General features: G+C 49.0%; 1 protein-coding gene across 1 annotated transcript in view; it reads left to right on the top strand.

Moving 5' to 3' along the window:
• The window catches only part of LOC138278804 (E3 ubiquitin-protein ligase TRIM11-like), a 317121-nt gene that overhangs the window by 282337 nt on the left and 9532 nt on the right, over positions 1-25252 (top strand). The window contains exon 5 of the mRNA XM_069219317.1: positions 8998-9104. Within this exon, the coding sequence (XP_069075418.1) occupies positions 8998-9058 (61 nt within the window). The 3' untranslated portion in view covers positions 9059-9104. The remainder of the gene's footprint in view (positions 1-8997; positions 9105-25252) is intronic.

The following is a 25252-nucleotide window of genomic DNA, read 5'->3' as shown; positions in this document are numbered from 1 at the left end:
TGAACTTTGTGAGTGCGGGGGCACCATTACACGCGTGCACTACATATAGGTCACTACCTATATGTAGCTTCACCATGGTAACTCCGAATATGGCCATGTAACATGTCTATGATCATGGAATTGCCCCCTCTATGCCATCCTGGCATTGTTGGTACAATTCCATGATCCCAGTGGTCTGTAGCACAGACCCTGGTACTGCCATACTGCCCTTCCTGGGGTTTCTCTGCAGCTGCTGCTGCTGCCAACCCCTCAGACAGGCAGCTGCCCTCCTGGGGTCCAGCCAGGCCTGGCCCAGGATGGCAGAACAAAGAACTTCCTCTGAGAGAGGGTGTGACACCCTCTCCCTTTGGAAAATGGTGTGAAGGCAGGGGAGGAGTAGCCTCCCCCAGCCTCTGGAAATGCTTTGTTGGGCACAGATGTGCCCAATTCTGCATAAGCCAGTCTACACCGGTTTAGGGACCCCTTAGCCCCTGCTCTGGCGCGAAACTGGACAAAGGAAAGGGGAGTGACCACTCCCCTGACCTGCACCTCCCCTGGGAGGTGTCCAGAGCTCCTCCAGTGTGCTCCAGACCTCTGCCATCTTGGAAACAGAGGTGCTGCTGGCACACTGGACTGCTCTGAGTGGCCAGTGCCACCAGGTGACGTCAGAGACTCCTTGTGATAGGCTCCTTCAGGTGTTAGTAGCCTTTCCTCTCTCCTAGGTAGCCAAACCCTCTTTTCTGGCTATTTAGGGTCTCTGTCTCTGGGGAAACTTTAGATAACGAATGCACGAGCTCAGCCGAGTTCCTCTGCATCTCCCTCTTCACCTTCTGATAAGGAATCGACCGCTGACCGCGCTGGAAGCCTGCAAACCTGCAACATAGTAGCAAAGACGACTACTGCAACTCTGTAACGCTGATCCTGCCGCCTTCTCGACTGTTTTCCTGCTTGTGCATGCTGTGGGGGTAGTCTGCCTCCTCTCTGCACCAGAAGCTCCGAAGAAATCTCCCGTGGGTCGACGGAATCTTCCCCCTGCAACCGCAGGCACCAAAAAGCTGCATCTCCGGTCCCTTGGGTCTCCTCTCAGCACGACGAGCGAGGTCCCTCGAATCCAGCGACACCGTCCAAGTGACTCCCACAGTCCAGTGACTCTTCAGCCCGAGTTTGGTGGAGGTAAGTCCTTGCCTCACCTCGCTGGGCTGCATTGCTGGGAACCGCGACTTTGCAAGCTTCCCCGGCCCCTGTGCACTTCCGGCGGAAATCCTGTGTGCACAGCCAAGCCTGGGTCCACGGCACTCTAACCTGCATTGCACGACTTTCTAAGTTGGTCTCCGGCGACGTGGGACTCCTTTGTGCAACTTCGGCGAGCACCGTTTCACGCATCCTCGTAGTGCCTGTTTCTGGCACTTCTCCGGGTGCTACCTGCTTCAGTGAGGGCTCTTTGTCTTGCTCGACGTCCCCTCTCTCTGCAGGTCCAATTTGCGACCTTCTGGTCCCTCCTGGGCCCCAGCAGCGTCCAAAAACGCCAAACGCACGATTTGCGTGTAGCAAGGCTTGTTGGCGTCCATCCGGCGGGAAAACACTTCTGCACGACTCTCCAAGGCGTGGGGGATCCATCCTCCAAAGGGGAAGTCTCTAGCCCTTGTCGTTCCTGCAGTATTTACAGTTCTTCAGCCTAGAAAGAGCTTCTTTGCACCAACCGCTGGCATTTCTTGGGCATCTGCCCATCTCCGAGCTGCTTGTGACTTTTGGACTTGGTCCCCTTGTTCCACAGGTACCTTCAGACAGGAATCCATCGTTGTTGCATTGCTGATTTGTGTTTTCCTTGCATTCTCCCTCTAACACGACTATTTTGTCCTTAGGGGAACTTTGGTGCACTTTGCACTCACTTTTCAGGGTCTTGGGGAGGGTTATTTTTCTAACTCTCACTATTTTCTAATAGTCCCAGCGACCCTCTACAAGGTCACATAGGTTTGGGGTCCATTCGTGGTTCGCATTCCACTTCTGGAGTATATGGTTTGTGTTGCCCCTATCCCTATGTTTCCCCATTGCATCCTATTGTAACTATACATTGTTTGCACTGTTTTCTAAGACTATACTGCATATTTTTGCTATTGTGTATATATATCTTGTGTATATTTCCTATCCTCTCACTGAGGGTACACTCTGAGATACTTTGGCATATTGTCATAAAAATAAAGTACCTTTATTTTTAGTATAACTGTGTATTGTGTTTTCTTATGATATTGTGCATATGACACTAAGTGGTACTGTAGTAGCTTCACACGTCTCCTAGTTCAGCCTAAGCTGCTCTGCTAAGCTACCATTATCTATCAGCCTAAGCTGCTAGACACCCTATACACTAATAAGGGATAACTGGGCCTGGTGCAAGGTGCAAGTACCCCTTGGTACTCACTACAAGCCAGTCCAGCCTCCTACAGTATACAGACGGGTACTTCAGTTGTTCAAACTGAGACAAAGTTACGCAGTTGCTGAGTTACAAGATTACAGGCATAGTATTCCACATTCAGAGGTTTATGCAGAACTTACATTCCACACAGATGCTTCATGTTCAGAATGCTCTGCAGAAACACTTTTCACCCACTTGTCATTAACACAAGAGCTTTCCCAAGGGAATGGCTTTAGAACAGCTATTAAAATGTAAAGCATACTTCCACTTTTATAGTGATATCCTTGCCTAACACATGGGTAATGCACTGCACGTCAGTCCTCAGTGAGAGAATTAAAAAGGAAAAGTTCTTAAAAATGAGAAATGTGGGAAGTGGAGCGCTTGTTAAAAACAAGAAACCACATTTAATGTGCATTCAGTGTCAAAAAGCTGTACATGAATGAATGGCACGTGAAGATACTCCTCTGCTCAAGTGAAAATCACTGTTCAATTAAGATGTCCTACGTGTACTGGAACACTGTGCTCTGAAAGGGGCTCGTTCCTGTCTTGAGTCACAATGTCATGGAATTGTCCAAAATACAGGTATAAATAAGTCCAATGGCCATTCTAAAAATACTACAACTCTAAAGTTTCTGCACTCTTCCGCTGATTGTCAAATTTAGTTCCTTTAATGTGGATATTAATTCCTCTGAATACTTTTTCAATTTTTGCCTACCTTTATTTTTACTCATTCTTTTGTGATATCACTTCAGTCCTCAAAGGGCTCCCCCAGTCCTCATAAACCCAACTCTGTTCCTCAGATCTGCTTTTGGTGGTAAGAAACCTTTTTTCATCCCTCACGACTTCCCTTCAGTCCACAGCATCCTCAGGGGTCAGCCTCCTGTCAATCTTCAAACCTCTGAAAGTGTCCAGAACCCTCACTTCTGGCATCAGAGAAGACAGGGAGAGATGAAGATTATAATATTCAGAAAGAAAGAAGGTGAAAAGATCAAGAGATGTAGAAGGAACAGACAAGGCAGGTGAACGGGAAGGGAACGAGAAAGAGGGAGAAATGCAGAGAGAGATTCAGAAGAGACGAGTGAAAGAGACATGGGCAGGAACCATTTCACTTTTAAGATGCACTGGAGTGAATATCCTGTGCATGTGGTTTACAGTAATCTGAAAGCAGCCTGGGTCCTAACGGAGGGGCTAATCCTCTGACACTTGAGAGAAAGGCACCTGGGAGCAGTTCACAACACCAACAAATAGAAGAAAAGTTAAGGATTCTTCTTAGGGAGGTGTTAGAAGTAGCCGTTTAGAAGTAGTCAAACCAAAGGTCATAGCCTTGAAGTGAGATGCCCACAAACCAAATTTGCAACAGGGTCAAAAGTTGAGGACCTTAGAGACTCTGAGTCGCAGCACCTCAGGGACTCCAAGTTGCAGGACTTCAGAGTCCCCAAGGTGCCCGACCTCAGCATCCGCAAGGTGCAGGACTTCAGCATCCCCAAGGTGCAGGACCTCAGGATGCAGGACATTAGAGTCTCCATGGTGCAGGAACTAAGAGAGTCCATGGTCCTGTAGTTCAAAGCCTCCACAGACTCTAAAATGCCGGACTTGGGAGTCAAGATGTCAGACAGATAGGATGCATGGTTTGATCCCTTCGTGCCTGCCACCCATTCCAAGGCGGTCCTGGGGAGAATCCAGTGATGTAGACCCCCGAGAACCCTCCCAGCACAGCATAATGCAGCCATGAGGTGGACCACTTGGCCGATACCATGTGGGCCGGGCGCTGCTCATCGCAGCGGACGTGGTGCAGCCCACATTCTCCGGCCGGGCTGGCCTGGGGAGAGGTGAAGGAGGCCTGATCACACCCATGGCCGTGGCGGTGAAGTGGGGGACATCGGACCCCGGGGCAAAGCCTGATCACCTCCCGGGACAGCGCATGCTGCTGGGCCCAGCGTGGAGGTCCGGCCTTGTACGAAGGCCGCCGCGGATCCCTTCTGCAGTCTGCTGGGGAGGCCTCATCCACACCAGGACATCAGCGGGCCCGAAGGATGATGGCGGGGCCCGGGTAGAAGGTGCGGCCGACACCATAGCCTGCAGAGAGATCACCCCCCTCTTTCTGCAGAAGAAGAAGGACAGACCCACCCCCCAGACGCCACCATCGGGGGAGAGGTGAGGAGAGTGCAGCGCCCTAGAGCAGGAGGATTGCAGGGGAGCGGGGGCCCACTTTGGCTATGATGGGGGGGGCCCGCCTACGTTAGGGGCCCAGGAAATTGCCCCCGGGACATCACCTCACTGGGGTGGCACACACAGGACCTGCCCTGGGGTGCGGGCCCCTACTTGGAACTGGCGGGACTGGCGGGCTAGACCAGTGAGCAACCCGTCTTATGGGCCCCTCCGCTACTCTGCACCCATTAGAACAACAGGAGTGGGATTTATGAGATGGCACGAGAGCCTGTGAGACACCCCCCAACATAGAGCATGGATTCCGTTGTGACCCCCGCCAACGGGATTCATAGGGACGGTGTCTGGATACGGCTTATCACCTAGATCACTATGACAGCAGCCTGTGCTAAGAAGGAACGCACCCTGAAGGAGATATTCTCCAAACCCATGTAAATGACGAGGGGTCCTCCCCTCTCGAGCGCAATCGCACCCCAGAGGGCAACGGATGAGAGGAACAGGTAAAGCGCTCGTTCTTGGAGGCCCTTTTCTAGTCTCTTAAGGAGGACCTGCAGGTGGTGAAACGAGATCTCTCCCAGGATCTAAGAGAGGTCCGACGCGAGGTATCACAGCTGGACGACTGTCTCCTCCATTTCGGCTTATCTTCTGGTTGGATGGAACTGTGCACCAGTATCACTCACTGGAGGCAGCTTGCAAAGCCCTGTGATTGGAGTACCCCCATGAGCCGAATCAGTCGATAACTAAGAAGGACCCCGAGACGCCGGAGACGGCGTAGCCGGAGGACAGTGTGGGTGGGCTCCGTCTCGATCCAGAGACTATGAGAGGAGGGCGGTGGTGAAGTCCCTATCGGGGGATGCGGAGGGGTGAAGATCCTTGGACCACAACACACTTCTGGCTATTTGAGGGCCAGATACAGAGGGGAAATGGGAGGGGGATGGAGGGACCAATGGAAGGAGACGGTGGACTCAGGTGGGATTAGACCTTCATTTATAGGATTGCCCACAGAGACTATTCTGGGTTAGTCCAGAGCTGTTGATCTATGTTTGTGTTGTTCTTTCAGGGTTGGGGATTTTTTGTTCTGAGAGGGGAGGGAGCACATTCACAGTAGCAGGTAAACAGCCAGCAACCTAAGAGGGACACAATCATAGGAGGACTTCCTATCACTCTCCGGGGGCTATACTACTACATCGGAAGGTGTGGGTGAACTGACATTCCTCCCAATCATTTCCCATACGCAGGGGCACCAGACAGGGGTGCCCTTTGTCACCCCTACTATTGGAGCGGTTTGCACAGAGTGTACTATCGAATCCAAATATCACGGGTGTGACATTTGAAGGTGAAGTGCACACCTTGGCTTTATACGTAGATGACGTTTTAGTCTCCTTAGATAATCCCAAGGGGGCCTTTCCGGCTCTTCTGCAGGAGATAGAGGAGTTCGGGAAGATTGGCTTCCGCGTAAATGTTCAGAAATCCCAAGCCCTTAATATCGCAGTCCCTCTTGCGGACCAGCAATATCTGGAAAGGCAGTTTCCAATATGTTGGGATTGACGGAGTATCCCTTATCTAGGGCTCAAGCTTGCTCCAACCATCTCCGACACTACCCTTATTAACTACCGCTTATTGGTACAGCGAGTACGACGCGGACTGGCCAAATGGCAATCATACCTGATTTCATGGCTGGGCTGCATTGCTGCCCTTAAAATGACGATCCTTCTGCAAATCTTATACCTTTTTCAAACCCTACCGGTCGAGCCTCTCCCGGGAACGCTTTAATCTTTACAGAAAGATTTTTACCATTTCATTTGAGCAGGGAGGCGGCCTTGCATGAGCCGCACCCTATGCTATCAATCGCTAGCACAAGGGGGGCTGGGGATGCCTAACCTACTGCACTATTTACTATTTAGTAGAGTGGTCGAGAGACGAGTCCGAAAAGAGGTGGCCGTTTATGTATAGGGCACTCGCAGGCACATCCCTGTGGAAGATTCCCTTCCTATCCCGCCCACAACATCCTTGGGGTTTATATTCTTCTCCAAACACACACTCACTTATGAGAATGTGGGACCGGGTGGCAAGAGGGAAAAACTTTACTACATTACCCTCGCTCTTGACGCCAATTGCTGGCAATCCGTCCTTTACTCCTGGTATGAACACTTTGGCCTACAGCAAGAAGTGTCAACCGGAGTGTCGCACTGTTGGCCATCTATGATACCTTTTGACACTCTGAAATCCGAACATGCACTGCCCGAGACAGAGCGGATGCGCTACTTACAAATTTGTCATTGGGCCATGCATCCAGGGATACGAGATCAGGCACAGAGATCCCTTGCAGATGTTGAGCAATGGCTGTTGAAGAAGACCTCAGATAAAAGATTAATCATTGACCTGTATAATTTCCTACAAAAGGCCCCGATACACAGAAATCCCCAGGACAACGACAATGGGAGGCCGGAATCAGTAGATCTCTCACACATAGGAAATAGGAGGACATATACTACAGGGCACGTCACACAGCTAAAATATGGCAAGCGTAGAATCTGCTACCATAGGGGGTGTCTAACAGGGTTGGTATTGGGTTCGGCCACTCAAAACATACTCTCTCACTGGGGTACTGATACTCTTCCCATGCACCTGGGATGGATACGGCGCCTGTGGCACATCTTAGGCATGGAGAATATTACTCTGACATTGATGAGCCAAGCAGACTCTTTCTGAGAGTTATGGGGCCCATTTCTGAGGCACCTTTCTTCGGAGTTTAGGGAGTTGACATGCCCCAGATATCTTCAGCTCCTGAGGCTTCACGACACACCAGCCATGACACAGTGAACAGGGCCATCTAGGGGTTTAACTTTAGTGTTTTCTCTCATTGTTGCTGTATTAATGGGTAAATGTGCTTTCGGGGGCGGGAGGGAGGGAGGAAGGGGGGATGCTTTGTTTACCTTTCATCCCGTTATATGTTATTACTTTTAATACAGCTATATCATTATTATCACTATGCAGCCCTTCTCTGGGTGGGTCATACAATGTGATCGCTGTGTATTGTTACATACAATAAAAGTGATTTGAATCTAAAATGTAGGACTTAAATGAGTCCAATATTTAGCTATTTAGAGATTTCAAGGAACAGGCGTTCAGTTATTACAAGATACAGGGATCCAGAGATTCCAAGGTACATGGATCCAGAAATTCCAAGGTACAGGGATCCAGAGATTCCAAGGTACAGGAATCCAGAGATTCCAAGGTACAGGTATCCAGAGATTCCAAGGTATAGGGATCCAGAGATTCTGAGGTACAGGGATCCAGAAATTCCAAGGTACAGGAATCCCGAGAATCCAAGGTACAGGGATCTAGAGATTCCAGTGTACAGGGATCCAGAGATTCCAAGATGCAAAAATGCAGAGATTTCAAGGACCATGACTCTAAATATTCCACAGTGCAGGATTTCAAGGATCCCAGGGGGGCAGAGCTCAATGATTCAACGATGCAGGAGATGTAGTAGTTCCAGGTTGAAGGCTTTCACAGACAGGATGCAGGATCTCACAGACAGTCATACTCAGCAGTACTGAGATTTTACAGGAGGAGAGGAAGAAAGCAAGAGTGAGAGACAGAAAGAGAGAGAGTGAGCCTGACAGACACAGGAGATCACAAGAGTGAGTAGAAGATTAAGCGGCATATGTAGAGAGTGAGAGAGGGAATGAAAGAGATAGTGTGTGATTATTCACATCTGCTTTTGAGATCCCAAGAACTGTCAGCAAGAAAAACACACAAAGAAAGTTAATATGAAAGAGAGAGAAAAAAGAAACAAAGTGTGTGTTTGGGGGTGTGACAAGTAATATTCAGTTACAGAGAAGCAAAGAGGGGCTGAGAGATGCTGAGCCTGAGAGAGTGTGAGGGTAGGAACAGCAATTGTGCACAATTATGTTTGTGCTGTTTAGAGTCGCAGAGAGGGAAGGAAAAAGGGAGGAGGTGGGAGGATGAAATGAAGTTGAGACAGCGCAGCATAGAGTCTGTGTGAGTGTTTGTTTTTGTAGTAACACTCAATGTGCACAGATACCTTTGCAATATCTGGAGCTTTCTGAAAGAGAGGACCAGAGAGGGAGCGAGGAACACTAAGTGATGAGAGAAGAAGAAAGAGTTATAGAGGTAATCAGATAGATAGACAGGGAGAGAGGTGGAGAGAGAATGGCCATGTGTGTTAGTTGCTCAGTTTTTCACTGTTTCCTACGAGATCCTGAAGCTTGTATTATCATGTGCTAATCCCTGCAAGGGTCTGAGCAGAGGGGTGTGCATAGTAGAAGGGATAATTTGTGACACTTGTGGATGCCCCCAGGGCTGTTGATGTGTGTGTATTCTGTTTCCAATTACAGGGTGTTTGTGCTGTTCCTTTTCAGATCCTGTAGCCTCCGAGTCTTCTGTAACACTAAAATGATTTGTGTGTCCTTCAGGTGTAAGAAGGTGAAGTTTCAGGGTCCAGAGAGTGAGATGAAGAAAACAAGGGAAAAATAAGTTATAATAACTCTGAAACCTGAAGAGGAGATGAAGAAATATAAAGGTAATTAGAGTTGTGCTGAATGTAATTATATGTTGGTGTCCACACTGAGACCTTCGGCCTCCACCAGCTACAGCTACAACTACAGCTTTTACTGTGGAAAGACCTGGTCGACCATTTGGCGAGTGCAGGTTACACACTGACCCCCTCGGCTGTGCTAACTCCTGAGCCATGCTGGTGGTCCCTCAGCAGTACAGGGAGTTTCTCCTTAACATTGTCCATGAGGTCCCCTTGGCTGGGCATCTGGTGGTGCCCGAGAGCTGAGAGAGGCTGGTCAACCACTTCTACTGGTCCCAGATGTCAGAGAAGGTCAAGGAGGTTTGTCGCTCCTGTGTGACCTGACAAGCCAGTGGCAAGGGAGGAGGGGCAAACCCAAGGCTCCCCTGATATCACTACCAGCGGTGGGGCAGCTTTAGGGAGGGTGGTGCATTGCTTGAGACCATTTGTAAAAGTGCAATCAGCTGCTTCAGAAGGAAGTGCCTGCGCTTGTGATGTAACCAACCGAGAGTCAGTATCTGGAATGAAGTAAGGGGGGGCCGCAAAAGTGGAGGCAAACCAAGATTAAAGTTGTGCATGAGCAGAAAAGTCTTGAGCTGTCAAAAGATAAAAGGATTTGGTTGGGAATAGAGATGATGCTGCAGTTGTACCATTTACTACAGTATACTGTCTAGTGCAGCACTGTGGACAGTGTAGTATAGTGTACTGTGTAATGCAGTGTGCTATCTTGTGCAACAAGCCATCTGGTACACTGTAACATGTACTACAGTGTGCTGTCTGGTGCAGCGTTTTGTGAAATAGTGCACTGTCTATTCTGTTGTGCTCTCTAGTGCTGTATGCTGCCTAGAACTATGTGCTGTCTTGTATGGTGTATTCTCTAGTTGTAAGAAACTGTCCCCTTGTTTGTTTGCAGTAACCCCACACACACTCTTTGCCTGATATCTGATGCCAGCTTGACTAAGTGTGTGCTGGGGTCCCGCTAACTAGGCCCCAGCACCTGTGTTCTTTCCCTAAAGCTGTACCATTGTTCCACAATTAGCACACCCCTGGCCCACAGCTAAGTCCCTTGTAAAAGGTAGCAGTGGTACCAAGGGCTCTGTGACTGGGTGGGGGGGGGGTCCCTAAGGGCTGCAGCATATATTGTGCCACCCTAAGGGACCCCTCACCAAACACATGCGCACTGCAACTTGTGTGTGATGGTGGGAAGGAAAAGGCACAGTTGACATGGCATCCCCCTCAGGATGCCATGCCCACAAACCACTGCCTGGGGCATAGGTAAGTCACCCCCCTAGCAGGCCTCACATCCCTAAGGCAGGGTGCACTATCCCACAGGTGAGGGTATAGGTGCAGGAGCAAAGTCCATTTTAGACATTGTAAGTGCAGTGTGGCCATACTGAGTATATGGACTGGGAGTTTATCATTACGAACTCCACAGCTCCATAATGGCTTCACTGAAGTCTGGGAAGTCTGGTATCAAACTTCTCAGCACATTAAACGCACACTGATGCCAGTGTTGGATTTATTGAAAAATGCACCCAGAGGGCATCTTAGAGATGCCCTGTGTATTTTACCCAATCCTTTAGTGCAGGACTGACTGGTCTGTGCCAGCCTGCCACTAAGAGACAAGTTTCTGACCCCATGGGGTGAGGGCCTTTTCTGTTTTCTGAGGCCAGAAACAAAGCCTGCACAGAGGGGAGGTGCTTCACACTTCCCCCCGCAGAAACTGTAACTCTTGGCAGTAAGCATCAAAGGCTCAGGCCTCCTGTTACAATGTCCCAAGGCACTCCAGCCAGTGGAGATGCCCGCCCCTGGAGAAAGCCCCACTTTTGGCGGCAAGTTCAGAAGGAAACTTAGGAAAAATAAGGAGGAGTGATCGCATCAGCTGGGACCACCCCTAAGGTGCCCAGAGCTGAAGTGACCCTCCCGCTGCAGAATCCTCCATCTCGGTTTGGAGGAAAGGGACCAATAGGGTTAGGTCTGTGTCCCCCTCCCCAAAGGGAGTGGACACCAGAAGGATGTAGTCACTCTCAGAGACAGTAGCCACTGGCTTCTGCCCTCTGACCCCTGTAACGCCCCTAAATCCAGGATTGAAATGCTCCCCTGAACCTAGCTCGTCAGATACCTGGCTACCTCACAAGAAGAAAGAAGAAAAAGAAAGAAGGACTGCTAACCTGACCCCCAGCAGAGAAGACTGAAGACGCAAACTGACTTGGACCCAGCCCTACCGGCCTGTCTCCAGCTTCTAAAGCCCTGCTAAAAGAAGGCAATGCATCCTGCAGGACCAGTGTCCTCTGAAAAGCCTCCAGAGGACCGCCTACACCCCCGAGGACCAAGAACACCCGTGCACAGCAGCCCTGTCCAAGAAGAACTTCCAACTAAGGACTTCAGAACCGCCCGGTATCCTACCCACTCTGCAACCGACGCACACACCCCGTGTCCAGTTGTCCCAACCAACTAAAGCTGGTCCCCAGACGATTCTGAGCAAGTCCCCACCCTGGGTTGACTCCTCCTGTCCAACACGACGACATCTGCAGCCTGAATCCAGAGGACCTCCCCTGACCGCGAAGGATCCGGACGAAGATACCCGACACCAAAGGTACCCCTGCACCCGTAGCGCCCTGGCCTTGGGAAATTCGACCACTGGTCCAACAACGTTCAGCAGGCGGCCCTCCTCCTTGTCCAGTTGGTAGTTTTCTGGAAAAGACCCCCTGGACTTCACCTGCAGCATCTTTGTGACCCCTGGGATCCCCCCATAGGGAAGCACTGGGAGCCTGACGTGGTGTTTGCACCCTGCATCCAGCTGCCCCTGTGCCTCTGTGGGTGTGTGTTTGGTGCTGACCTGTTCCCCCCGGTGCTCTTTTAAACCCCCGAGGTCTGCCCTCAGGGTACTTACCTGGAAGCAGGCCCGAGTGCCCCCTTCTCCATAGGAGCCCATGTTAAATCAACCTCAACTTTGACCTCTGCACCCGACCGGTCCGTGTTTCTGGTGGTGGGTGTTTGGGGTTAAATTCAACCCCAACCTGTGGACATCCTAACCCCCAGAGACTGAAACCACAAGGTTCAAGTTGCAGGTAAGTAAGTTTGCAAGTAAGTATTCAACATATGTATCAATACCACTTTGTTTAGAATTGGCACGTTATACGATTTTCAAGCAAATAGCAATAATCTGTTTTAAAAGTTGACACACTGCAATTTTCAGAAACAGTTCTAGGGGTGAAGAAAAGTTAGCACAGTTACAACATGAGTGCAGGACTCAGTTCCAGTCTCCCCCTAATCCCTGTACCCACCCCTGATTTCCGTACTTACCCCCGCTACCCTGATCCACACATGCACACATCACACATACATACATACATGCACAAATCCACGCTCACTCATTCACACCACATGGCCACAACACTTCCCCCACCCCCGCAAACACGCATTCACACAAGCACACAGACACTTGCACAAACACACACAACACCCCCATCTCCCCTAAATTCACACACACATACACACACCCATTCACGCACACAACACTCAAAACCCCCGTCCCCTGTAGGACGATCACCTTACCTGGTGGTCGTCCGGGAGGGAACGGGGTCCATGCCGCTTGCTCTACCACCAGTGCACCGCCAACACAACACCGCCACGCCGTTTACAATCTTGTAATATGGCGGGCGGTGTTGGCAAGCTCCACTAGACTGCTGACCGCCAGTATGGCTGCTGGCGACTTTCCGCCCAGTGTGTGGCGGGGAGCACCCAACGGTCATAATAAGGCAGTCATGTAGTGGGTGCGACTTCGGCGGTCTACCAAAAATGAGTGTAATGCACAGTACAGTGTGCTCCTTCCAGATAGGTGCTGTGTAGTGCAGTGTTTTGCACAGTACTGTGTGCTCCTTCCAGGTAGCTGCTGTGCAGTGCAGTGTATTCTACAATGTGCTCCTTCCAGGTAGGTGCTGTGTGGTGCAGTGCATTCTACAGTGCATTGTGCTCCTTCCAGATAGGTGCTGTGTAATGCACAGTACAGTGTGCTCCTTCCAGGTAGTTGCTGTGTAGTGCAGTGTTTTGTACAGTACATTGTGCTCCTTCCAGGTAGGTGCTGTGTAGTGCAGTGTATTGTACAGTACAGTGTGCTCCTAACCAGGTAGGTACTGTTAGGCCAGTGTATTCTGCAGTACAGCGCGCTCCTTCTAGGTAGGTCTGGTGTAGTGCAGTGTTTTTTACAATACAGTGTGCTCCTTCCAGGTAGGTTCTCTGTAGTGCAGTGTATTTTACAGGAGAGTGTGCTCCTAACCACGTAGGTGCTGTTAGGCCAGTGTATTGTACAGTACAATATGCTCCTTCCAGGTAGGTGGGGTGTAGTGCATTGGATTGTACAGTACAGTGTGCTCCTTCCATGTAGGTGAGGTTTAGTGCAGTGTATTGTACAGTACAGTGTGATCTTAGGTGCTGTATAGTGCAGTGTATTTTTACAGTACAGTGTGCTCCAAACCAGGTAGCTGCTGTTAGGCCGGTGTATTGTATAGTCTGCCTCTTCGAGGTAGGTGCTGTGTAGTGTAGTGTATTGTACAATACAGTGTTCTCCTTCCAGGTAGGTGCTGTGCAGTGCAGTGTATTCTACACTCTGCTCGTTCCAGGTAGGTGCTGTGTAGTGTAGTGTATTGTACAGTACAGTATGTTCCTTCCAGGTAGGTGCTGTGTAGTGCAGTGTATTGTACAGTACAGTGTGCTCCTCCCAGTTAGGTGCTGTTTAGTGCAGTGTATTGTACTGTGTGCTTTTTACAGATAGGTGCAGTATAGTACAGTATAGTGTACTATGTGTCCCTTCCAGGTAGGTGCTGTGCAGTGTAGTGTATTGTAGAGTACAGTGTGGTCCTTCCAGGTAGGTGCTGTATACTGCAGTGTATTCTACAGTGTGACCCTTCCATGTAGATGCTGTGCAGTGTAGTGTAATGTACAGTACAGTGTGCTTCTATAGTCTGCTCCTTCCAGGTAGATACTGTGTAGTGCAATGTATTGTACTATGTGCTCTCTCCAGGTAGGTGCTGTGTAGTGCAGTGTATTGTACAGTATTGACCTTCCAGGTAGGTGCTGTGCAGTGTATTTCACAGTACAGTGTGCTCCCTCCAGGTAGGTGCTGTGTAGTGCAGTGTTTTCGGCAGTGTGGTCCATCCAGGTAGGTGCTCTCTGTAGGAGGCTGGACTGGCTTGTAGTGAGTACCAAGGGGTACTTGCACCTTGCACCAGGCCCAGTTATCCCTTATTAGTGTATAGGGTGTCTAGCAGCTTAGGCTGATAGATAATGGTAGCTTAGCAGAGCAGCTTAGGCTGAACTAGGAGACGTGTGAAGCTACTACAGTACCACTTAGTGTCATATGCACAATATCATAAGAAAACACAATACACAGTTATACTAAAAATAAAGGTACTTTATTTTTATGACAATATGCCAAAGTATCTTAGAGTGTACCCTCAGTGAGAGGATAGGAAATATACACAAGATATATATACACAATACCAAACATATGCAGTATAGTCTTAGAAAACAGTGCAAACAATGTATAGTTTCAATAGGATGCAATGGGGACACATAGGGATAGGGGCAACACAAACCATATACTCCAAAAGTGGAATGCGAACCACGAATGGACCCCAAACCTATGTGACCTTGTAGAGGGTCGCTGGAACTATTAGAAAATAGTGAGAGTTAGAAAAATAACCCTCCCCAAGACCCTGAAAAGTGAGTGCAAAGTGCACTAAAGTTCCCCCAAAGACAAAGAAGTCGTGATAGAGGAATAATGCAGGAAAGACACAAACCAACAATGCAACAACTGTGGATTTCCAATCTAGGGTACCTGTGGAACAAGGGGACCAAGTCCAAAAGTCACAAGCAAGTCGGAGATGGGCATCTGCCCAGGAAATGGCAGCTGTGGGTGCAAAGAAGCTTCTACCGGACAGACGAAGCGGAGGTTTCTGCAGGAACGAAAAGGGCTAGAGACTTCCCCTTTGGTGGACGGATCCCTCTCGCCGTGGAGAGTCGTGCAGAAGTGTTTTCCTGCCGAAAGAATGCCAACAAGCCTTGCTAGCTGCAAATCGTGCAGTTAGCGTTTTTGGACGCTGCTGTGGCCCAGGAGGGACCAGGAGGTCGCAAATTGGACCAGGAGAGAGAGGGGACGTCGAGCAAGACAAGGAGCCCTCTCAGCAGCAGGTAGCACCCAGAGAAGTGCCAGAAACAGGCACTACGAGGATGCGTGAAACGGTGCTCACCCGAAGTTACACAAAGGAGTCCCACGTCGCCGGAGACCAACTTAGAAAGTCGTGCAATGCAGGTTAGAGTGCCGTGGACCCAGGCTTGGCTGTGCACAAAGGATTTCCGCCGGAAGTGCACAGGGGCCGGAGAAGTTGCAAAAGTCGCGGTTACCAACAATGCAGTCTGGCGTGGGGAGGCAAGGACTTACGTCCACCAAACTTGGACTGAAGAGTCACTGGACTGTGGGAGTCACTTGGACAGAGTTGCTGGATTCAAGGGACCTCGCTCGTCGTGCTGAGAGGAGACCCAAGGGACCGGTAATGCAGCTTTTTGGTGCCTGCGGTTGCAGGGGGAAGATTCCGTCGACCCACAGGAGATTTCTTCGGAGCTTCTAGTGCAGAGAGGAGGCAGACTACCCCCACAGCATGCACCACCAGGAAAACAGTCGAGAAGGCGGCAGGATCAGCGTTACAGAGTTGCAGTAGTCGTCTTTGCTACTTTGTTGCAGTGTTGCAGGCTTCCAGCGCGGTCAGCAGTCGATTCCTTGGCAGACGGTGAAGAGAGAGATGCAGAGGAACTCTGATGAGCTCTTGCATTCGTTATCTGAAGTTTCCCCAGAGACAGAGACCCTAAATAGCCAAAAAAAGAGGGTTTGGCTACTTAGGAGAGAGGATAGGCTACTAACACCTGAAGGAGCCTATCAGAAGGAGTCTCTGACGTCACCTGGTGGCACTGGCCACTCAGAGCAGTCCAGTTTGCCAGCAGCACCTCTTTTTCCAAGATGGCAGAGGTCTGGAGCACACTGGAGGAGCTGTGGACACCTCCCAGGGGAGGTGCAGGTCAGGGGAGTGGTCACTCCCCTTTCCTTTGTCCAGTTTCGTGCCAGAGCAGGGGCCAAGGGGTCCCTGAACCGGTGTAGACTGGCTTATGCAGAATTGGGCACATCTGTGCCCAAGAAAGCATTTCCAGAGGCTGGGGGAGGCTACTCCTCCCCTGCCTTCACACCATTTTCCAAAGGGAGAGGGTGTAACACCCTCTCTCAGAGGAAGTCCTTTGTTCTGCCATCCTGGGACAAGCCTGGCTTGACCCCAGGGGGGCAGAAACCTGTCTGAGGGGTTGGCAGCAGCAGCAGCTGCAGTGAAACCCCAGGAAAGGCAGTTTGGCAGTACCAGGGTCTGTGCTACAGACCACTGGGATCATCGAATTGTGCCAACAATGCCAGGATGACATAGAGGGGGCTATTCCATGATCTTAGACATGTTACATGGCCATATTCGGAGTTACCATTGTGAAGCTACATATAGGTATTGACCTATATGTAGTGCACGTGTGTAATGGTGTCCCCGCACTCACAAAGTTCAGGGAATTGGCTCTGAACAATGTGGGGGCACCTTGGCTAGTGCCAGGGTGCCCTCACACTAAGTAACTTTGCACCTAACCTTTACCAGGTAAAGGTTAGACATATAGGTGACTTATAAGTTACTTAAGTGCAGTGTAAAATGGCTGTGAAATAACGTGGACGTTATTTCACTCAGGCTGCAGTGGCAGGCCTGTGTAAGAATTGTCAGAGCTCCCTATGGGTGGCAAAAGAAATGCTGCAGCCCATAGGGATCTCCTGGAACCCCAATACCCTGGGTACCTCAGTACCATATACTAGGGAATTATAAGGGTGTTCCAGTAAGCCAATGTAAATTGGTAAAATTGGTCACTAGCCTGTTAGTGACAATTTGTAAGAAATGAGAGAGCATAACCACTGAGGTTCTGGTTAGCAGAGCCTCAGTGAGACAGTTAGGCACTACACAGGGAACACATACATATAGGCCACAACCTTATGGGCACTGGGGTCCTGACTAGCAGGGTCCCAGTGACACATAACAAACATACTGAAAACATAGGGTTTTCACTATGAGCAGTGGGCCCTGGCTGGCAGGATCCCAGTGAGACAGTGAAAACACCCTGACATACACTCACAAACAGGCCTAAAGTGGGGGTAACAGGCTAGAAGGAGGCTACTTTCTCACACTCTCTGGCGCAGTGTATGGTACAGTACAGTGTGCTCCTTCCAGGTAGGTGCTTTTAGTGCAGTGTTTTGTACAGTACAGTGTGCTCCTTCCAGGTAGGTGCTGCGTAGTGCAATGTATTCTACAGTGTGGTCCTTCCAGGTAGGTGCTGTCTGGTGTAGTGTATTGTACAGTACATTGTGCCGCATCCAGGTAGGTGCTGTATAGTGCTGTGTAATGCACAGTAGAGTGTGCTCCTTCCAGGTAGGTGCTGTGTAGTGCAGTGTATAGTACAGTACTTTGTGCTCCTTACAGGTAGGTGCTGTGTAGTGCAGTGTATTCTACAGTGTGGTCCTTCCAGGTAGGTGCTGTATAATGCAGAGTATTCTACAGTACAGTGTGCTCAGTCCAGGTAGGTGCTGTTAGTGCAGTGTATTCTACAGTACAGTGTGCTCCTTCCAGGTAGGTGCTGCGTAGTGCAGTGTATTGTACATTACAGTGTGCTCCTACAGGTAGGTGCGGTGTATTGTACAGTACAGTGTGCTCCTTCCACATAGGTGCTGTGTAGTGCAGTGTATTGTACAATACTGTCCGCTCCTCCCAGGTAGGTGATGTGTGGTGCAGTGTATTCTACAGTACAGTGTGCTCCTTCTTTAGTGCAGTGTATTGTACAGTGTGCTCATTCCAGATTTCTGCTGTGCAGTACATTGTACAGTACAGTGTTCTTCTTCAAGGTAGGTGCGGTGCAGTGCAGTGTATTATACAGTACAGTGTGCTCCTTCCAGGTAGGTGCTGTTAGTGTAGTGCATTGTACAGTACACTGTGCTCCTTTGAGTTAGGTGCTGTGGAGTGCAGTGTATTCTACAGTACAGTGTGTTCCTTCCAGGTAGGTGCTATGTAGTGCACTGTATTGTACAGTAAGGTGTGGTCCTTCTAGGTAGGTGCTGTGTAGTGCACTGTATTGTACAGTTATGTGTGCTCCTTCCAGGTAGGTGCTGTGTAGTGCAGTGTATTGTACAGTATAGTGTGCTCCTTCCAGGTAGGTGTGGTGTAGTGCAGTGTATTCTACAGTCTGCTCCTTCCAGGTAGATGCTGTGTAGTGCCGTCTATTGTAGTGCAGTGTATTGTACAGTACAGTGTGCTCCTTCCAGGTAGATGCTGTGTCGTGTATTGTACAGTACAGTGTGCTCCTAACCAAGTAGGTGGTGTTAGGCCAGTATTGTGCAGTACAGTGTACTCCTATGTAGGTGCTGTGTAGTGCAGTGTATTGTATAGTCTGCTCCTTCCAGGTAGAAGCTGTGTAGTGCAATGTTTTGGACTGTGTGCTCCTTCCAGGTAGGTGTTGTGTAGTGCAGTGTTTTCTACAGTGTGGTCCATCCAGGTAGGTGCTGTATGGTGCATTGTATTGCACAGTACAGTGTGCTATTTCCAGGTAGGTGGTGTGTAATTCAGTGTATTCTACAGTACAGTGTGCTCCTCCCAGGTAGGTGCGTAGTGCAGTGTATTCTACAGTGTGGTCCTTCCAGGTAGGTGCTGTCTAGTGTAGTGTATTGTACAGTACAGTGTGCTGCTTCCAGGTAGGTGTTGTATAGTGAATGCACAGTAGTGTGCTCCTTCCAGGTAGGTGCTGTATATTGCAGGGTAATGCACAGTACATTGTGCTCCTTCGAGGTAGAAGCTGTGTAGTGCAGTGTATTCTAAAGTGTGGTCCTTCGATGTAGGTGCTGTGTAGTGCAGTGTATTGTACTGTGTGCTCCCTCCAGGTGGGTGGGGTCTAGTGTAGTGTATGGTATAGAACAGTGTGCTCCTTCTGGGTAGGTGCTGAGTAGTGAAGTGTATTTTACAATACAGTGTGCTCCTAACCACGCAGGTGAGGTTAGGCCAGTGTATTGTGCAGTACAGTATGCTCCTTCCAGGTAGGTCTGGTGTAGTACAGTGTATTGTACAATACAGTGTACTCCTTCCAGGTAGTTGTTGCACAGTGAAGTGTATTCTACAGTGTGCTCCTTCCAGGTAGGTGCTGTGTAGTGCAGTGTCTCATACAGTACAGTGTGCTCCTTCCAGGTAGGTGCTGTGTAGTGCAGTGTATTGTACAGTACAGTGTGCTCCTTGTACGTAGGTGCTGTGTAGTGCAGTGTATCGGTCAGTGTGGTCTTTAGAGGTAGGTGCAGTATAGTGCAGTTTATTTTTCTTTGTGTTTCTTTCAGGTAGGGGCTGTGTAGTGCAGTGTACAGTGGGGTCCTTCCAGGTAGGTGCAGTTTATTCTACAGTGTTCTCCTTCAAGGTAGGTGCTGTGTAGTGCATTGTGTTGCCCAGTGTGCCCTTTACAGGTAGGTGCAATATAGTGCAGTTTATTGTACTATGTGTTCCTTCCAGGTAGGTGTTGTATTGTGCAGTGTATTGTACAGTACAGTGTGCACCTTGTAGGTAGGTGCTGTGTAGTGCAGTGTAATGTACAGTACAGCATGCTCCTTCCAGGTAGGTGCTGTGTAGTGCTGTGTATTGCACAGTACAGTGTGCTCCTTCCACATTGGTGCTGTTTAGTGCAGTGTATTGTACAGTGCTGTCTGCTCCTTCAAAGTAGGTGCTGTGTGGTGCAGTGTATTCTACAGTACAGTGTACTCCTTCCATAGTGCAGTGTATTGTACAGTGTGCTCCTTCCAGTTTTCTGCTGTGTAGTGCAGTGCATTGTACTGTGTCCTTCTTCCAGGTAGGTGTGGTGCAGTGCAGTGTATTATACAATACAGTGTGCTCATTGCAGGTAGGTGTTGTGTAATACAGACTATTGTACAGTATAGTGTGCTCCTTCCAGTTAGGTGCTGTGTAGTGCAGTGTATTGTACTGTGTGCTCTTTACAGGTACGCGCAGTATAGTGCAGTTTATTGTACTATGTGTTCCTTCCATGTAGGTGCTGTTTAGTGTATTGTACAGTACAGTATGTTCCTTCCAGGTAGGTGCTGTTAGTGCAGTGCATTGTACAGTACACTGTGCTCCTTCCAGGTAGGTGCTGTGTAGTTCAGTGTATTCAACAGTACAGTGTGTCCTTCCATGTAGGTGCTGTGCAGTGTAGTGTAATATAGAGTATGGTGTGCTCCTTCCAGGTAGGTGCTGTATACTGCAGTGTAATCTACAGTACAGTCTGCTCCTTCCAGGTAGGTGATATGTAGTGCAGTGTATTGTATAGTCTGCTCCTTCCAGGTAGAAGCTGTGTAGTGCAATGTATTGTACTGTGTGCTCCCTCCAAGTAGGTGTGCTGCAGTGTAGTGTATTCTACAGTGTGCTCCTTCCAGGTAGGTGCTGTGTAGTGCAGTGTATTGTACAGTACAGTATGCTCCTATCAGTAGGTGCTGTTAGTGCAGTGTATTGTGCAGTACAATGTGCTGCTTCCAGGTAGGTGCTGTGTATCGCTAAGTGTGCTCTTTACAGGTGGGTGCAGTATAGTGCAGTTTATTTTACGTTGTGTTCCTTCCAGCTTCCAGGTAGGGGCTGTGTAGTGCAGTGTACAATGGGGTCCTTCCAGGTAGGTGCAGATTATTCTACAGTGTTCTCCTTCAAGGTAGGTGCTGTGTAGTGCAGTGTAATGTACGGTACAGCATGCTCCTTCCAGGTAGGTGCTATGTAGTGCAGTGTATTGCACAGTACAGTGTGCTCCTTCCACATTGGTGCTGTGTAATGCAGTGTATTGTACAGTACTGTCTGCTCCCTCCAGGTAGGTGCTGTGTGGTGCAGTGTATTCTACAGTACAGTGTACTCCTTCCATAGTGCAGTGTATTGTACTGTGTGCTCCTTCCAGATTTCTGCTGTGTAGTGCACTGCATTGTACAGTATAGTGTTCTTCCAGGTAGGTATGGTGCAGTGCAGTATGTTATACAGTACAGTGTGCTCATTGCAGGTAGGTGCTGTGAAATACTGTCCATTGTACAGTAGAGTGTGCTCCTTCCAGTTAGGTGCTGTGTAGTGCAGTGTATTGTGCTGTGTGCTCTTTACAGGTAGGTGCAGTATAGTGCACTATGTTTTCCTTCCAGGTAGGTGCTGTGTAGTGTAGTGTATTAAAGAGTACAGTATGTTCCTTCCAGGTAGGTGCTGTTAGTGCAGTGCATTGTACAGTACACTATGCTCTTTCCAGGTAGGTGCTGTGTAGTGCAGTGTATTCTACAGGACAGTGTGTTCCTTCCAGTTAGGTGCTGTCTAGTGCAGTGTTTTCTCCAGAGTGTCCTTCCAGGTAGGTCCCGTCCAGTGTAGTGTATTGTACAGTACAGTGTGCTCCTTCCATGTAGGTTCTGTATAGTTCTGTGTAATGCACAGTAAAGTATGCTCCTTCCAGGTAGGTGCTGTGTAGTGCAGTGTATTGTAGAGTCTACTCCTTCCAGGTAGAACCTGTGTAGTGCAGTGTATTGTACTATGTGCTACCTCCAGGTATTGTAGGTGTAGTGCAGTGTATTCTACAGTACAGTGAGCTCCTCACAGGTAGGTACTCTGTAGTGCAGTGTATTCTACAGTGTGGTCCTTTGAGGTAGGTGCTGTCTAGTGTAGTGTATTGTACAGTACAATGTGCTCCTTCCAGGTAGGTGCTGTATAGTGCTGTGTAACGCACAGTACAGTGTGCTCCAACCAGACAGGTGCTGTGTATAGCAGTGTATTGTACAGAACAGTGTGCTCCTTCCAGGTAGGTGCTGTGTAGTGCAGTGTATTCTAGAGTGTGGTCCTTCCAGGTAGGTGCTGTGCAGTGTAGTATCTTGTACAGTACAGTGTGCTGCTTCCAGGTAGGTGCTGTGTAGTGAAGTGTATTGTATAGTCTGCTCCTTCCAGGTAGAAGCTGTGTGTTGCAGTGTATTGTACTGTGTGCTACCTCCAGGTAGGTAAGGTGTAGTGCAGTGTATTCTACAGTACAGTGACCTCCTCACAGGTAGGTACTCTGTAGTGCAGTGTATTCTACAGTGTGCGCTTTCCAGGTAGGTGCTGTGTAGTGAAGTGTGTTATACAGTACAGTATGCTCCTATCAGGTAGGTGCTGTGTAGTGCAATGTGTTATACAGTACAGTGTGCTCCTTCCAGGTAGGTGCTGTGTAGTACAGTCTATTGTACAGTAGAGAGTGCTGCTCCCAGTTAGGTGCTGTGCAGTGCATTGTATTGTGTGCTCTTTACAGGTAGGTGCAGTATAGTGCAGTTTATTGTACTATGTGTTCCTTCCAGGTAGGTGCTGTGTAGTGTAGTGTATTGTACAGTACAGTGTGCTCCTTCCAGGCAGATGCTGTTAGTGCAGTGTATTGTACAGTACTGTGTGGTCCTTCCAGGTAGGTGCTGTATAGTGCATAGTATTGTACAGTGTGCTCCTTCAAGGTAGGTGCTGTGTAGTGCAGTGTACTGTTCAGTACAGTGTGGTGCTTTCAAGTAGGTGCGGTGTAGTGCAATGTATTGTACAGTGCAGTGTCTTCCTTCTAGGTAGGTGCTGTGTAGTGCAGTGTATTGTGCAGTACAGTGTGCTGCTTCTACGTAGGTTCTGTTAGTGCAATGTATTGTACAGTGTGTTCATTCTATAGTGCAGTGTATTGTGCAGTGTATTGTACAGTGTGCTCCTTCAAGGTAGGTGATGTGTAGTGCAGTGTATTGTACAGTACAGTGTGCTCCTTCCAGGTAGGTGCTTTTAGGCCAGTGTATTGTACAGTACAGTCTGCTCCTTCCAGGTAGGTGGGGTGTAGTGCAGTGTATTGTACAGTACAGTGTGCTCCCTCCAGGTAGGTGAGGTGTAGTGCAGTGTGTTGTACAGTACACTGTGCTGCTACCAGGTAGGTGCTGTATAGTGCAGTGTATTTTACACTACAGTGTGCTCCTAACCAGGTAGCTGCTGTTAGGCCATTGTATTGTACAGTACAGTGTTCTCCTTCGCGGTAGGTGCGGTGTAGTGCAGTGTATTGTAAAGTACAGTGTGCTCCATCTATAGTGCAGTGTATTGTACAGTGTGCTCCTTCCAGGTAGGTGTGGTATAGTGCAGTGTATTGTACAGTCCAGTGTGCTCCTTCCAGGTAGGTGCGGTGTAGTTCAATGTATTGTACAATACAGTGTGGTCCTTGCAGGTAGGTGTTGTGTAGTGCAGTGCATTGTATTGTACAGTACAGTGTGCTCCTTCCAGGGAGGTGCGGTGCAGTTCTGTGTATTGTACTGTACAGTGTGCTCCTTCCAGGTAGGTGCGGGGGTAGTGCTGTATATTGTACAATACAGTGTGGTCCTTCCAGGTAGGTGCTGTGTAGTGTATTGTACAGTACAGTGTGCTTCTTCTAGAGAGGTGCTGTATAGTGCAGTGTATTGTACAGTGTGCTCCTTCCAGGTAGGTGTGGTGCAGTTCAGTTTATTGTACAGTACAGCGTGCTCCTTCCAGGTAGGTGGTGTGTAGTGCAGTGTATTGTACAGTACTGTGTGGTCCATCCAGGTAGGTGCTGTAGAGTGCAGTGTATTGTACAGTGTGCTCATTCGAGGTAGGTGCTGTGTAGTGCAGTGTACTGTACAGTACAGTGTGGTCCTTCCAGATAGGTGCGGTGTAGTGCAATGTATTGTACAGTGCAGTGTCTTCCTTCCAGGTAGGTGCTGTGTAGTGCAGTGTGCTGTGCAGTACAGTGTGCTGCTTCTACGTAGGTTCTGTTAGTGCAATGTATAGTACAGTGTGTTCATTCTATAGCACAGTGTATCGTGCAGTTTATTGTACAGTGTGCTCCTTCCAGGTAGGTGCTGTGCAGTGTATTGTACCGTATAGTGTTCTCTTTCCAGGTAGGTGCTGTGTAGTGCGGTGTATTGTACAGTGCAGTGTGTTCCTTCCAGATAATTGTTGTGTAGTGCAGTGTATTCTACAGTACAATGTGCTGCTTCCAGGTAGGTGCTGTGTAGTGTACTGTACAGAGTGCTCCTTCCAGGTACGTGCTGTGTAGTGCAGTGTATTCTACAGTGTGCTCCTTCCAGGTAGGTGCTGTGTAGTGGAGTGTCTCATACAGTACAGTGTGCACCTTCCAGGTAGGTGCTGTGTAGTGCAGTGTATTGTACAGTACAGTGTGCTCCTTGTACGTAGGTGCTGTGTAGTGCAGTGTATCGGTCAGTGTGGTCTTTAGAGGTAGGTGCAGTATAGTGCAGTTTATTTTTCTTTGTGTTTCTTTCAGGTAGGGGCTGTGTAGTGCAGTGTACAGTGGGGTCCTTCCAGGTAGGTGCAGTTTATTCTACAGTGTTCTCCTTCAAGGTAGGTGCTGTGTAGTGCAGTGTATAGAATAGAACAGTACAGTGTGCTCCTACCAGGTAGGTGCTGTGTAGTGCATTGTGTTGCTCAGTGTGCCCTTTACAGGTAGGTGCAATATAGTGCAGTTTATTGTACTATGTGTTCCTTCCAGGTAGGTGTTGTATTGTGCAGTGTATTGTACAGTACAGTGTGCACCTTGTAGGTAGGTGCTGTGTAGTGCAGTGTAATGTACAGTACAGCATGCTCCTTCTAGGTAAGTGCTGTGTGGTGCTGTGTATTGCACAGTACAGTGTGCTCCTTCCACATTGGTGCTATTTAGTGCAGTGTATTGTACAGTGCTGTCTGCTCCTTCAAAGTAGGTGCTGTGTGGTGCAGTGTATTCTACAGTACAGTGTACTCCTTCCATAGTGCAGTGTATTGTACAGTGTGCTCCTTCCAGTTTTCTGCTGTGTAGTGCAGTGCATTGTACCGTGTCCTTCTTCCAGGTAGGTGTGGTGCAGTGCAGTGTATTATACAATACAGTGTGCTCATTGCAGGTAGGTGTTGTGTAATACAGACTATTGTACAGTATAGTGTGCTCCTTCCAGTTAGGTGCTGTGTAGTGCAGTGTATTGTACTGTGTGCTCTTTACAGGTACGCGCAGTATAGTGCAGTTTATTGTACTATGTGTTCCTTCCATGTAGGTGCTGTTTAGTGTATTGT

Source organism: Pleurodeles waltl, unplaced genomic scaffold (genome assembly GCF_031143425.1).
Source record: "Pleurodeles waltl isolate 20211129_DDA unplaced genomic scaffold, aPleWal1.hap1.20221129 scaffold_59, whole genome shotgun sequence".
Lineage (NCBI taxonomy): Eukaryota > Metazoa > Chordata > Amphibia > Caudata > Salamandridae > Pleurodeles > Pleurodeles waltl.
The sequence above is the reverse complement of the archived record's forward strand: the minus strand, read 5'-3'. Positions and strand labels throughout refer to the sequence as shown.